The 12317-nt window shown below is 38.8% G+C and overlaps 1 protein-coding gene across 1 annotated transcript in view; it reads right to left on the bottom strand.

Moving 5' to 3' along the window:
* gk (glycerol kinase) overlaps positions 1–12317 on the bottom strand; it is a 91434-nt gene that overhangs the window by 48485 nt on the left and 30632 nt on the right. The window contains exons 2-3 of the mRNA XM_048603107.1: positions 10802–10908; positions 3450–3527 (exon numbers count right to left, since the gene is read on the bottom strand). Of these exons, the coding sequence (XP_048459064.1) occupies positions 3450–3527; positions 10802–10908 (185 nt within the window). The remainder of the gene's footprint in view (positions 1–3449; positions 3528–10801; positions 10909–12317) is intronic.

Genomic DNA, 12317 nt, shown 5'->3' with positions numbered 1-12317 from the left:
TACTCCAAACACAGCTCAGTAAGAATAAAAAGCATTTATATAGTGGCATGTAAATACTACTGGGTAAAGTAAGAGTATGTAATTCTCTTCCCTTTACATAGTATAAGGGTTGAGGTATGAATTTCCACATGTCACTCTCAATATACACAATTAGCAATCTAAAATATTAAAGTAATTATAGTAAAAATAAATGCAATTACAAAGAAGTAAAACTAAGTTTTTTGGTCAACCCATTGTTACCTTTAAGCTGATTTGTGCAGCACAGTATTCGTGGAAATAGCCAAGATGGAGTTGTCAAATTTAGCAGATGAGAAATTGACATAACTGCTGAAAGAATCTCGGTTTATATTATCAACTGAAATTAGTTCAATTGCATTAAGCTAAAAACAAGAAAATGCATCTAAACTTATTATTCTTATTTAAAAATAGGGCCTCACCATTCCTGCATAGTTTTATTTGAAAGGTTCATGGTTTTACGTTAAATATTTGACATGTCCTTTCAGAGGATCATGATGTGGTTTGAGTAAAAAGTCTATTTTATTTCTTAACAGCAGGAAACAAGAGGTCGCATCAGCAAACATTAAATTGATGATGTTTGTCAAGGCTATACAGATAAAGTAGGTTAATATTTAATTCAACAAAGCACAAACCGTTACAAAAATGTGACTGTCCAAAAATAAGTCCACGTTTTTTTTCTTTAAAAAAAAGAGTTGGGAGTCATGCACTGTTCTCAACATCAATATAACTGGCATAGAGTTTGACAAAGAATTGTAGTAGGAAACTAACTATATACAAACAGCTGGGTTTCTGCGCATTTCCAATCTATCCAAACTCCACATATATGGTTCAATTCTTTTCTTCTGATAAAATTATTCTCCACTCTCAAGCCACTAAATACAACACAATACATAGTGCTGATAAATTATCAAGCACTGGTAATCAGTTAATTTTATACTTATGCTTAAAGACAAAATTTACTTTTCAAAAAATGTCAAACAAAAGCCAAAAAAGAGTTAGCTTTGCATGAGCAGTTGAGAGACAGCAGATCCAGAGTGAGAGACAGCCACGGTAAGCGTGTGTAATGTGTAAGTGTGTATTTGGTGCAGAATTGAACTGGTGCCTTTTGCTTTTGTTTTTGTGGTTTATAGTTTGTAAGGACTATATCCTATAGCAACGAGGACCTGGGAACAAGGGCCACAGATTATTTGATATTATTTCATATTAAGCATCTTCAAACAGGACTAATTTAAAAGAGGTAAGTCATGGCAGGAAACTTCAATGCCATGGTCTGCCTTGCCCACTCAATGTGAGAAGCTGGGAATGGTTCCAGTATCAGGGACCAGCATGCGTGTAGGAAGTGTCTCCAACTGCAGCTCTTAGAAGCCTGGATTTTGAAGCTGGAGCACCAGCTGGGACATGGTGGAGAATCAACGAGGTGAACAATGTCTGAACAGCACATATTGGGAGGTGATCGCAAGGCAGGCTAACACTCTACAGACAGGAAGCAAATGGGTGATCACCAGCAGAGTAAGAGGACCAGACAGGCCATACAGGAATCTCCTGTGGCTATTCCCCTGTAAAATATATATTGTCCTTTGGATACTATTGAGGAGAATGGCCTTTCAGGGGAAAGCAGCAACAGCCAAATTTATTGTACCACAGTTGGCTCTATTGCACAGGGGAGGAGTAATAGGTGTGGGAATGCAATAGCTATAGGGGATTAAATTGTAAAGGGAATAATTAGGTGTTTCTGTGGCCACAAACGAGACTCCAGGATGGAATACTGCCTCCCTGGCGCAAGGGGTAAGAATGTCTTAGAGTGGCTGCAGGACATTCTTGGTGGTGGGGGAGCAGCTGATGATCACGGTACATAGGTACAAACAACATAGGTTACAAAAAAGGGATAAGGTCCTAAAAGCTGAATATATCAAGTTAGGAAGGAAGTTGAAAGTAGGACCACAAAAGGTAGTGATCTCAGGATTACTACCAGTGCTACATTCTAGTTGGAGTAGCAGGATATAGCGGATGAGCACGTGGCTGAAGAGATGGTGCAAGGGGGAGGGTTTCTGATTCCTGGGCAACTGGGGCCAGTACAAACTTGATGGGTCACACATGGGCAAGACAGGGACTAATGCCCTTGGGGAAGCTTTAAACTAAAATGGGAAAGGGATGGCAAGGAGTCAGAGGAAGTCTAGGACAAGAATAAGAAATGCAAAGGGTAATTAGAAAAGTGAAAGGCAGAGAAATCAAAGGCCAGGATCAAACAGGGACACTGTGAAAAATAATGGGAACAGGACAACTACTGCTAAAAAGACAAATCTTAAGGGTTTGTGCCTTAATGCGCAGAGCATTCATAATAAAGCAGAGGAATTAATTGTGTATATAGATGAAAACTGGCAATGATATAGTGAGAATTTAGGAGACATAGCTGCACAGATGGGAACTGAAGGTCTAAAGGTATTCAGCATTTAGGAAGGACCAAACAAAGGAAATGGCACAGCATTGCTGGTTAAAGAGGAGATAACATTAGATCCAAGGAAGAGACATAAAAATTGGCCAGAAAAAAAACAAACCTGAGGAGTGGGAGCAGTTTAGAATTTAGCAAAGATGAACAAAGGCATTGATTAAGACAGAGAAAATAGAGTACAAGAATAAGCTTATGGGGAACATAAAAAAAAAACTGACTGTAAAGGTTTCTTTACGTACATGAAGCAAAAAAAATGAAGACAAACATAGGTCGTTTGCAGTCAGAAACAGAGGAATTTATAATGGGGAACAAAGAAATAGCTGACAAACTAAGTGTGCTATGTTCACAATGGAGGACACCAGTAACATTCCAAAATTATTGGAGAAACAACTCAACCATCACCCTCTGCTTCCTACCATTGACCAACCTTGAATCCAATTAGCTAGCTCTCCCTGGATCCCATGTGACCTAACCTTCATGACTAGCCTGCCATGTGGGACCTTGTCAAAGGCCTTACAGAAGTCCACATAGACAACATCCACTGTTTGTCATCTCTGTTTATATAGTAATCCTTCATTCATTATCAGCAAAGTATTGCTGGAATCTGCTAGTGGGGGAATAGATACTCTAGTCTGGCTCCAAATCTGCATTCTTATCTCTGAGTTCTTGATCTCAAAAGAAGGAATAATCAATGAACATCCTGCTCCAATGGGGGAATTGATCAATATCAGGCTCCCATGTTGATCTTTGTGTGAGTATTAGAGAAAGATTTAACATTTCTCTGGTGGAGAAACTACCGTAATAGTGCAGCTAACGTGAATGCTTTGACCACTGGCCATCAGACCTTTTGGGGGAAGAAACGATCAAGAAACACTCCTGTGACATCTATTTCTAATATTTGTTTCAGAAATATACAACAACTCCTAATTTTGGCAAACAATCTACAAGGTTATGATGTAAACAAATGAAGAAAACAACTTACAAATTGCATTGTGGAGGGGTTGTCCTGTGTTTTTGTCCCATAAGATTGTTGTTTCCCTCTGATTGCTCACTCCAATTGCTAGAATTGAATAAATTTAAACTGTTAACTTTTTGCTTAAGAAAAATAAGCAATCTTAAACATATTTTGAATTTTGTTACTTAATGTCTCTTCAGCCTTTAGTTAAGGTATAGATAAGGTTTTCCAGTTAGAGGGAACAAGGATGCAAACAGAAGCACCATCATGTGCAAGCTAGCCTGAAGTACTAATGTACATTGAGTGCAACAGCTTGTTCACCAAGCTGAAACACAGCATGTAAAATAACTTAGAACCCATTGCAATCCAATGTGTTCAGGGAGGTGTAGATTGGGTGGGTTATATGAGTCTGGTGGGATGCTCTGAGGTTCGGTGTGGACTTGTTGGGCCGAAGGGCCTGTTTCCACACTGTAGGGATTCTATTTATTCTATTCTATCTATCTATAACTGACAAGAGATCAGAGAGAGTGCATCAAACTGCAAAGTATAGTGTGGTCAGGTCAAAACAATTTACAGAAAGGGTTGTTGCTAAGGCACACCAATTGCAGCATTTTATGGTTTTAGTAACATGAGATAACGTAAGCTACATCAGGAAAATCAGCAGACCTCTTAGCAAGAATGTCAACACTTGCTATTATGTTAATCACATATGCAGGTCCTGGCGTACCTGTGTGGCAGTGACAGAGGAAACTTTCCCCCACTAGAATCTAGATCAGGTTGGCTCAGTGACAGTTTCAGAGCTGTGAAACTGTCCTGCAAAACAACTTACAGCTGATCTGACACAGCGATAGCATAGTGAGCGGCAAGCCAGAACATCACCATCTTCCAAAAAAAACTGAAGGAACTGCGGATGCTGTAAATCTGGAACAAAAACAGAAGTTGCTGGAAAAGCTCAGCAGGTCTGGCGGCATCTGTGAAGAAAAAATCAGAGTTAACGTTTCAGATTCGGAGACCAGTTCTGAGGAAGGGTCATCGGACCCGAAACGTTAACTCTGGTCTTTTCGAAGATAATAAGCACAGATATTATCTGATGCTAATGATATCACGACCTCACAAAATTAATCTATTTTAGATAGAAATTATCCGTCATCTACAAATCCATTATTATTCTTGATTAGTACATACCGATGCCTGTAGTTGTAGGCTATAGTGTTCTTTCTAGGAAAGTTTCACATCTTTGAAATTGCCTCCGAGCTGACCTAGAGTTTAGTTGAGAAAGTTTTGTTGCCACACAGGTATGTCAGGATCTGCATGTATGATTGATATAACGCCAAGTGCTCAGTCATTCTCACACTGATGCTATATTCCAGTTATGCTTCCATTACCAATATTAAATAACAGGTCTGTAGCCACCTAGTTTCAACTTCCCTATTTTCTTAAATAATAGTGACATGCCCATTCTTTCAATTGGGGCTAAATTTAGACGTGACAGAGTTTTTGGTAAATGATAACTAATATTGCTGCCATTTCGTTGCTAACCACTTTTACTTGGCAAGTGTAGCAGTATTAGGCACTAGACAGCCAGTCAGCCAACTGTCTTCATTGCAAATATTTTTTCCAGTATCATTTGTTTCTTCCTTATACAAAATGCACCAGTTTCTACTTTTAAATTTCCACATAATGATGCTATTTGGCCTTTTTTAATCATTGTTAAAACAGATACAAAATACTCACTTAACAAATATGGTATTTCCTAAATATTCAAAATAGTAGTAAAAGAAGCAGCAATAGTGGCTCAGTGATTAACATTGCTGCCTCACAGTGCCACGAACATGGGTTTGATTCCAGCCTTGGGCAATTGTCTGTGTGGAGTTTGTACATTCTCCCTGTGTCGGCATGGGGTTCCGCCAGGTGCTCCGGTTTCCTCCCACGGTCCAAAGATGTGCAGGTTAGGTGGATCGCCCACTGTGTCCAGGAATGTGTAAATTAGGTTGATTAGCCTGGGAAATGCAGGGTTACAGGGATAGGATAGAGGGGTGAGCCTGGGTGGGATGCTCTTGGAAGTTGGTGTGGACTTGTTGGGCCGAATGGCCTGTTTCCACACTGTAGAGATTCTATGGATTCTAGCCTCTGAGTCAGATGTTTGTAAGTTCAAGATTGACACCAGAACATGAGCACAAACTTCTAGACTGACATTCCAGTGCAGCACTGACAAACCATTGCACTCTTAAAGGTAGCAATGAAACATTAAATCGTGGCCCTGACCACTCTCTTAGATAGATGTAAAAGAGCCTATGGCATTATTTCAAAGAAGAACAGAGAGTTACTCCTAATAGCCTGGCCAGTATTGCTCCGTCAATCCATTACTATCCTAAAGAGAGATTATTTGGTCGTTATTCACATTTGTTGTTTGTGGGAATACACTGTGGATAAATTGGTTGCCATGTTTATTACATTGCACTTCTAAAGTGCTTCAATGGCTGCCAAGTGCTTTAAGTTTCAAAGGCACCATATAAATGCAAATTTGTCTTTCTATTTATAGTCTTGCCTTCATTGATTTTTAATGGGTACACATTCCTCATCACCATTTCCTTGCTGTTAATATATTTCAGAAACTTTTACTGTTAGCTTCAACCTTTTCTGTACCTCATTAACTTTCTTTGCTTTTTTAAATTGTTGTTCTATTTTACTGGATCTTTTTCTTTGAATTCATACAAACTTTTCCTGCTATCTTAAAATTAGCTCTCGCATGTTGAGTAACTATGGTTAAAAAAAGTCTTTCATGGAGCCTTTAATTTTAGGGGTATGTTTTGATTTTGTATTTTATTAATTCCTTATGTATACATTTCTAATTATTTATAGGTTTATCCATTAAATGTTCAGAACAGTTTAATGTGGTCATTTAGGTTCTAATTACTTTGAAGCTTGCCTTAGTTGAAACATAGTTTCATGATGCATCTTTCTCACACTCAAACCTAATATCAAATTCAATTACATTACCAGAAATCAGACGACACCAGGTTATAGTCCAACAGGTTCATTTGAAATCACAAGCTTTTGAAACGTTGCCCCTCCTTCAGGTGAAGTGAGACAGAAGCATGCAGGCACAGAATTAATAAGCACAGAGATCAAAAGGTCATAAAAATGGTGTGAGTGGAGTGTTGACAGGCCGAATAATAGGTCTCTGCAGGTGATAAACAGTGTCAGATGCTGTGTGTAAAGTGTCAACAGCTGAATAATAAGTGAAGGGGTGACCTATAATTGGATTAAATGATGCAGAGAAATAATTTCAAAAAAATTAAAATAAGATGGTGCTGGAGACAAACCAAATGCCTGGAATAACATAATGGGTATGAGGTGCTTGCTGAGGGTCTAACCAAAGTAATAAGTGTTACGAAATTGTGTACAGTACTAGTGAATTGGAAGGCACGAAGTTAGAATGTGTTTGTAAATATGCTAAGGGGGAAAGAGTGTGTAGTCCCTTTAAGAGGTAAAGTGCTTTTCTAAACTTGGAGATTTAGACAGAAAATGTGTCTGTAAGCAGCTGATAGGTTCAGCCAGTTCTGAAACTGAAACATGTATCAATTGGCTGTATGAATGGAAACCTTAGGTTTGTTTTGATGTTTTGGCAACTAGCTTGAAGATCAGTCAATTAATTTAAACTAAGCACTTAGAGATTGAAAACCAGTTGAACTTAAATCCGATGGTTTTGACAACCTCAGACCAATCCTACTATAAGAAATTTGACAGATCATCAGAGTATATAAGGGGGTTTTTGAAAATTGGGGTGAGAGCAAACTGCCATCTGAGGAATAAATATCTAGCTCTCACAGTAATCCCTAAGCTCTCTGAGAAAGCACCATCTATCTATATAAGGTACCATTTCTAGCTAAAAGCCCTCACAGAAGAATTCACAGAGAGAACATCCCTGATAGAAGGAGCAGCAGAAGAAAGGCGTTCGTGATTGGGCAGACAGTGAAGAAGGCAGAACATTCTAGAAGATACATCCTGTATGGACTTTGAGAGTCTAAGTTTTAATTTAGTTTTCTCATTACTTAGGTTTACATAAGTGGGATTTGTGTTTATTGGAACAGCATACCAGTAGAATTTTATTCAGTTAGGGAATAGTTAGTAGTTAAGGGGGAATTGTTTGATTTGTTAGTAGTTCTGTTAATTTGTTCACTGCTAGGGTTAAATAAATAAATTGTTACTTGTTACTCATCAAGTGAATAACATGGATTTTCTTTCATTTAACCACTCTATTTTAACAGATTAGGTGAGGTGAGCTTCTCTAGGTGTTTTGGGTTTATTAGAAGAGGACCTCTACTTCTGCCATAACCGATTGGGGATTTGTGTTTTGATTTTAATTATCAGAGGGGTTAAACCTCCCCTTCCTAAAAATAATTAATCCAAATCATATGATTTCTGACCTTATCCACCCCAGTCCAGCACCGGCACCTCCACATCAATTACATTATGGTCACTTGCCAAAGATGCTCCTTTACCATCAAATCATTGACTAACTCTCTCATTTACGTGTCACTATGTCTGGCATGTTTACTCAGCAAGCTGAAGAAGGGTAATACCCAAAACGTTGACTGCTCCTTTCCTCCAGATGCTGCCTGGCCTGCTGTGTTCTTCCAGCCTCCTGTTTGTCAACCATTTTTAAACATATTTTTTGAGCATTCTAGAAATTAATTGACTTTGAAAATTGCTCAGCTTCTCCCAGTTCACGTGAAAATCAAATTTCCTGATGTAAGTGCATCCCTGTATACTTCAATGATCTCTCATTTAATACACCTCTCTTCCCTATTATAATATTACAATCAAGGGGTTTGCAGTTAAGGACAACTGGAGTTTCATTTTCTTTGAGAATGCTTAACTCTATTGCTGGAGTTTCTATTTACTGAATCATCCATACTGAACTCCATTCTTTCCACTATTGTACATGTTATTTTCTTTGTATGGCTACTGTTCCTCTTTTCCAAATATCCATTTCTTTTCTAAAGATCCTGCAGCCAAGAATGATTAGCTTACAATTATACCTGGCTCTCTGGAAAGGTTGCCACATCATACACTTTGGTGTCCTCAACCAAGAGCTTGCAAATTATTGGGCTCTGTTCAGCTCGACTTAGACATCTTGTGCTGTGCATTAAGTTATTGTGAAAGAAAAGGAGTAAATTTTTCATTTATTCATTTGTGGATGTGAATAATGCTATGTAAGCCTGGAGTTACTGTCCATCTCAAATTGCCCTCGAGAGGCACCTTCTTGAACTACTGCCAGCCTTTAGGGACAGGCTTGCCCACAGTGCTATTAGGAAGGCAGTTTGAGGATTCTAGCAACAGTGAAGGTACGGCCCCATAGTTCCAAGTTTACAGGGAAGTAGCAGTGTAATGGTAATGTCACCTATACTAGTAAACCAGAACCCCAGCTTAATACTCTGGGGACATGGGTTCGAATCTCAACAGATGATGAAATTTGAATTCAATAAAATCTGGAATAAAGACCTAGTCTAATTGTCGCAAACTGCTAATTATTGCAAAGAAAATATCTGGCTCACTAATATCTCTTACAGAAGGAAATCTATTAATCCCTACTTGATCTGGGTCTACATGTTACTCCAGACCTACAGCAATGTGGTTCATTCTTAACTGCCCTCTGAGCAATAGGGATGGGCAGAACCCGCACAAGCTATGAATGATTAAAAATAGACAGCATGATGAGTGACTGGAGGGGAACTTGCAGTTGGTTGGGGTCCTATGTATCTGCTGCCATTTTCCTTTTGGATTGAAGAGGTCATAGATTTGGAAGGTGCCATTGAAGAAGCTTTGGTGGAGTGTCTCCCATACACATTGTGCACTAGATGTGTAGGGTGTGAATGTTGAAAGTGGTGGTGGTGGTGTGCCAATCAAGTAGGCTGCTTTGCCCTAGACAATGTTGAGCTTCTTAAGTGTTGTTGGAACTGAATATATCAGGTTAGTTGAGAGCATGCCATCCTATTCCTGACTTGTGCCTTGTAGATAGTGGAGAGATTGAGGAGATGGGAGGACTGTTACTTTCGGTAGAATTCCTTGCCCCTGACATGCTCTTGTCGCCTGATCCAGTTCAGTTTCTGGCCAATAGCAAATCCCAGAATGTTGTTATTGGGAGTGTTGGTGTTGGTGTTGGTGATGACATTTAAGATTAAGCAGAGATGATTAGATTCTCGGTGTTCGAAATAGTCATTACTTGGCACTTGTGAGGCATGACACTTCCCTTAAATGTGGCTTTGAAGGAAACAATATAAATCATCTCTTTTTTTTAAGTTAGTTCTTGGATTTTGGGCATTACTGGCAATGCCAAGAATTATTTTCCATTCCTAATTGCTCTTGAGAGGCTGGTGGTTTGCAACCTTCTTAATCCTCTGCAATGCATGAGAGTCAAGGCCAGAGGGCATAGTCTCAGAATAAAGGGGCACTATTTTATACTGAGACGAGGAGGAATTTCTTCCCTCAGAGGGTTGATACTCTTTGGAACTCTGCTACAAAGGAGGAGGGCAGAGTCCTTGTGTATTTTTAAGGCTGAGGTAGATAGAATTCTAAGATTCTAGGGGATTCAAGAGTCACACAGAAATTGCAGGACATGAAGAATGTCGAATCAGTTATGTTCCTATTGAATGGTGGAGTAGTCCTGAGGGGCTAAATGACCTACTCTGCTTCCTATTTCTTATGGTCTTACTGTCATTCTGTTCCAACATTGGAGGAGCTGAACTTTTAAGGTGGTGGATGGGATTGCTTAGTATTGGATGGCGTTGAGCTCATATGCGATCCATCCCTTATGTTTTGTCAATGGTAAACAGGCTTTTGTGGAGTCTGGAGTCGAGTTACATGCCACAGAATTCACAGGCTTTGACCCGCTCCTGTCATCAGTGTATTTATTTGTTTGGTGCAGTTAAGTTTTTGGTCAATAGTACCTTCCTGGGTGTCTATGGTGGGAGGCTCCATAATAGTAATGGAATTGAATATTAAGGTCAGATAGACATGTGCGGCACAAACATTGTTCAGTTAACACACATTACACAAGTTTAGTTCTGTCATCAATGCTCCCTTGCTTTAGAAACAACAAGAAACTCAGCAGGTCTGGAAGTGTCTGCAGAGAGAGTAACAAGAAATATTTCAAGTCCAAAATGACTATTATTTTTGAAACTACTGAACTTGAATTGTTTCTCTCTCCACAGATGCTACTAAATCTACTGAGTTTCTCCAGCACTTTGATTTTATTTCATTACTCTGCAGTATACTGTTTTTGTGTTTTTGCACAGTTGCATTGATTGTTTGTTTTCTAAGATGTTAAAAAATCACATCATGTTCATAATCACAAACATTTACAACTTAAATACCTTTAATATTGGAGACATCAATCTTCTGGTGCTTCAATTTATCACATGCTTTCTCAACACATTCAAAAACCGAACGCAAAATCTCCCTGGGATCTTCTTCTGCCCATCTATAGAATAAAATTAAAACTGTTGATTATCAAAAAAGTTCAATATACAAGAAAGGACAGGAAATGAAAAAATAGCAATTGAAGGGCAAGTTGTACCTTTAAGATTTTAGATTTTGCAGACAGAGGCAAGATTTGATGTCATGACACCACCCATATCAAAATGTCAACGACTCCATTCTCAGTTGTCTCATTTTACTTTATCTATACTAAAACAAACACACAAGGCTGAGGCTCCTTTCCCATTCCATCTATATTTACCTGCAATCTATTTCTAATTTATGTTAACTTACATCTTCACATATACTCACATTGCCTGGCTTGAAAATGTTACAATTCAGTTGTCACAAAGGCTCCCTAACATTCAGACCAAACAAAACCTGGTCAGTGTCACTGGAAAATATAGCCTGCCTGTTGAGAAAGAATGTCCTTATTATAAGCAACAGTGACCAGTCTGAAAATGCATCATTCAAAAATAGCAGGAAAAAAGTCTCCAAGACTAGCATAGAGTCCAACAGAACCATTAGTAGCTGCCTGCTTGAATGTTCACCAGTTCTGAGATTGGTAAACAGGAGGAGGACATTCCTGACATTAAGCTCCAGTAAAAGGGCAAATTGTTCTGTCTCCAGCTGCACTGGATCTTGTCCTTTCTAATAAAGGACAACAGCTCATAGTGATAATCCCAAATCTGATGAGATCCAAAAAAGATGCAAGAAAAGGCATTAAACGTCATCACAGCTTAATCAAGAGTAGGCAAACCAGTCAATTGAGCCTGATCTGCCATTAAACAAGCTTACAACTGCCTTTCTATCTCAAATTCACATTCCCAGCCTATCCACAGAATTCCTTTATTCGCTTACTGTTTCTATTGATGATTTTCTGTTGATCTCGGTCTTCAATAATTATAGAGCAGCCTCAAGTTCCCAATGCAAAGAATTCTAAAGATTCACAACCATTTGAGTGAAGAAATATTACCTCATCTCAGAGTCTTAAATGGCCATCTCTTCATTCTGAGACTATGACCCTTTCTTCTAAACAGCTAGGGGAATCATGCCAACAGCCAGTTCTTGTAAATACTCAAGCTTTCTATACAACGTTTAAATGAATGTAAACCCATTATTATTCATGATACAAACTAGGGCTAGCAAGAAGGATATTTAAAACACATTTGAAGTCAATGAAACTTGTAGTCAATAAAATTGCCACAATACCATCCGAAAAAGAAACAAAAAAGAGATTTCAAAATATCAGGCTTGAAGTGCCTCATATTTGATTTCTGCACTGCAGTAAGGAACTCATGTTCCTCACTACACTGAGGCTGGAGGGTTGGAAGGGCTGTACAAAGGCAGCATTTTCAACATAATAGAGATAACAAGGTGTAGAGCTGGATGAACACAGCAGGCCAAGCAGCA

The sequence above is a fragment of the Rhincodon typus genome, chromosome 11 (assembly GCF_021869965.1).
Source record: "Rhincodon typus isolate 14 chromosome 11, sRhiTyp1.1, whole genome shotgun sequence".
NCBI lineage: Eukaryota > Metazoa > Chordata > Chondrichthyes > Orectolobiformes > Rhincodontidae > Rhincodon > Rhincodon typus.
Note: the sequence above shows the minus strand (reverse complement) of the source record. Positions and strands in the feature narration are given on the sequence as shown.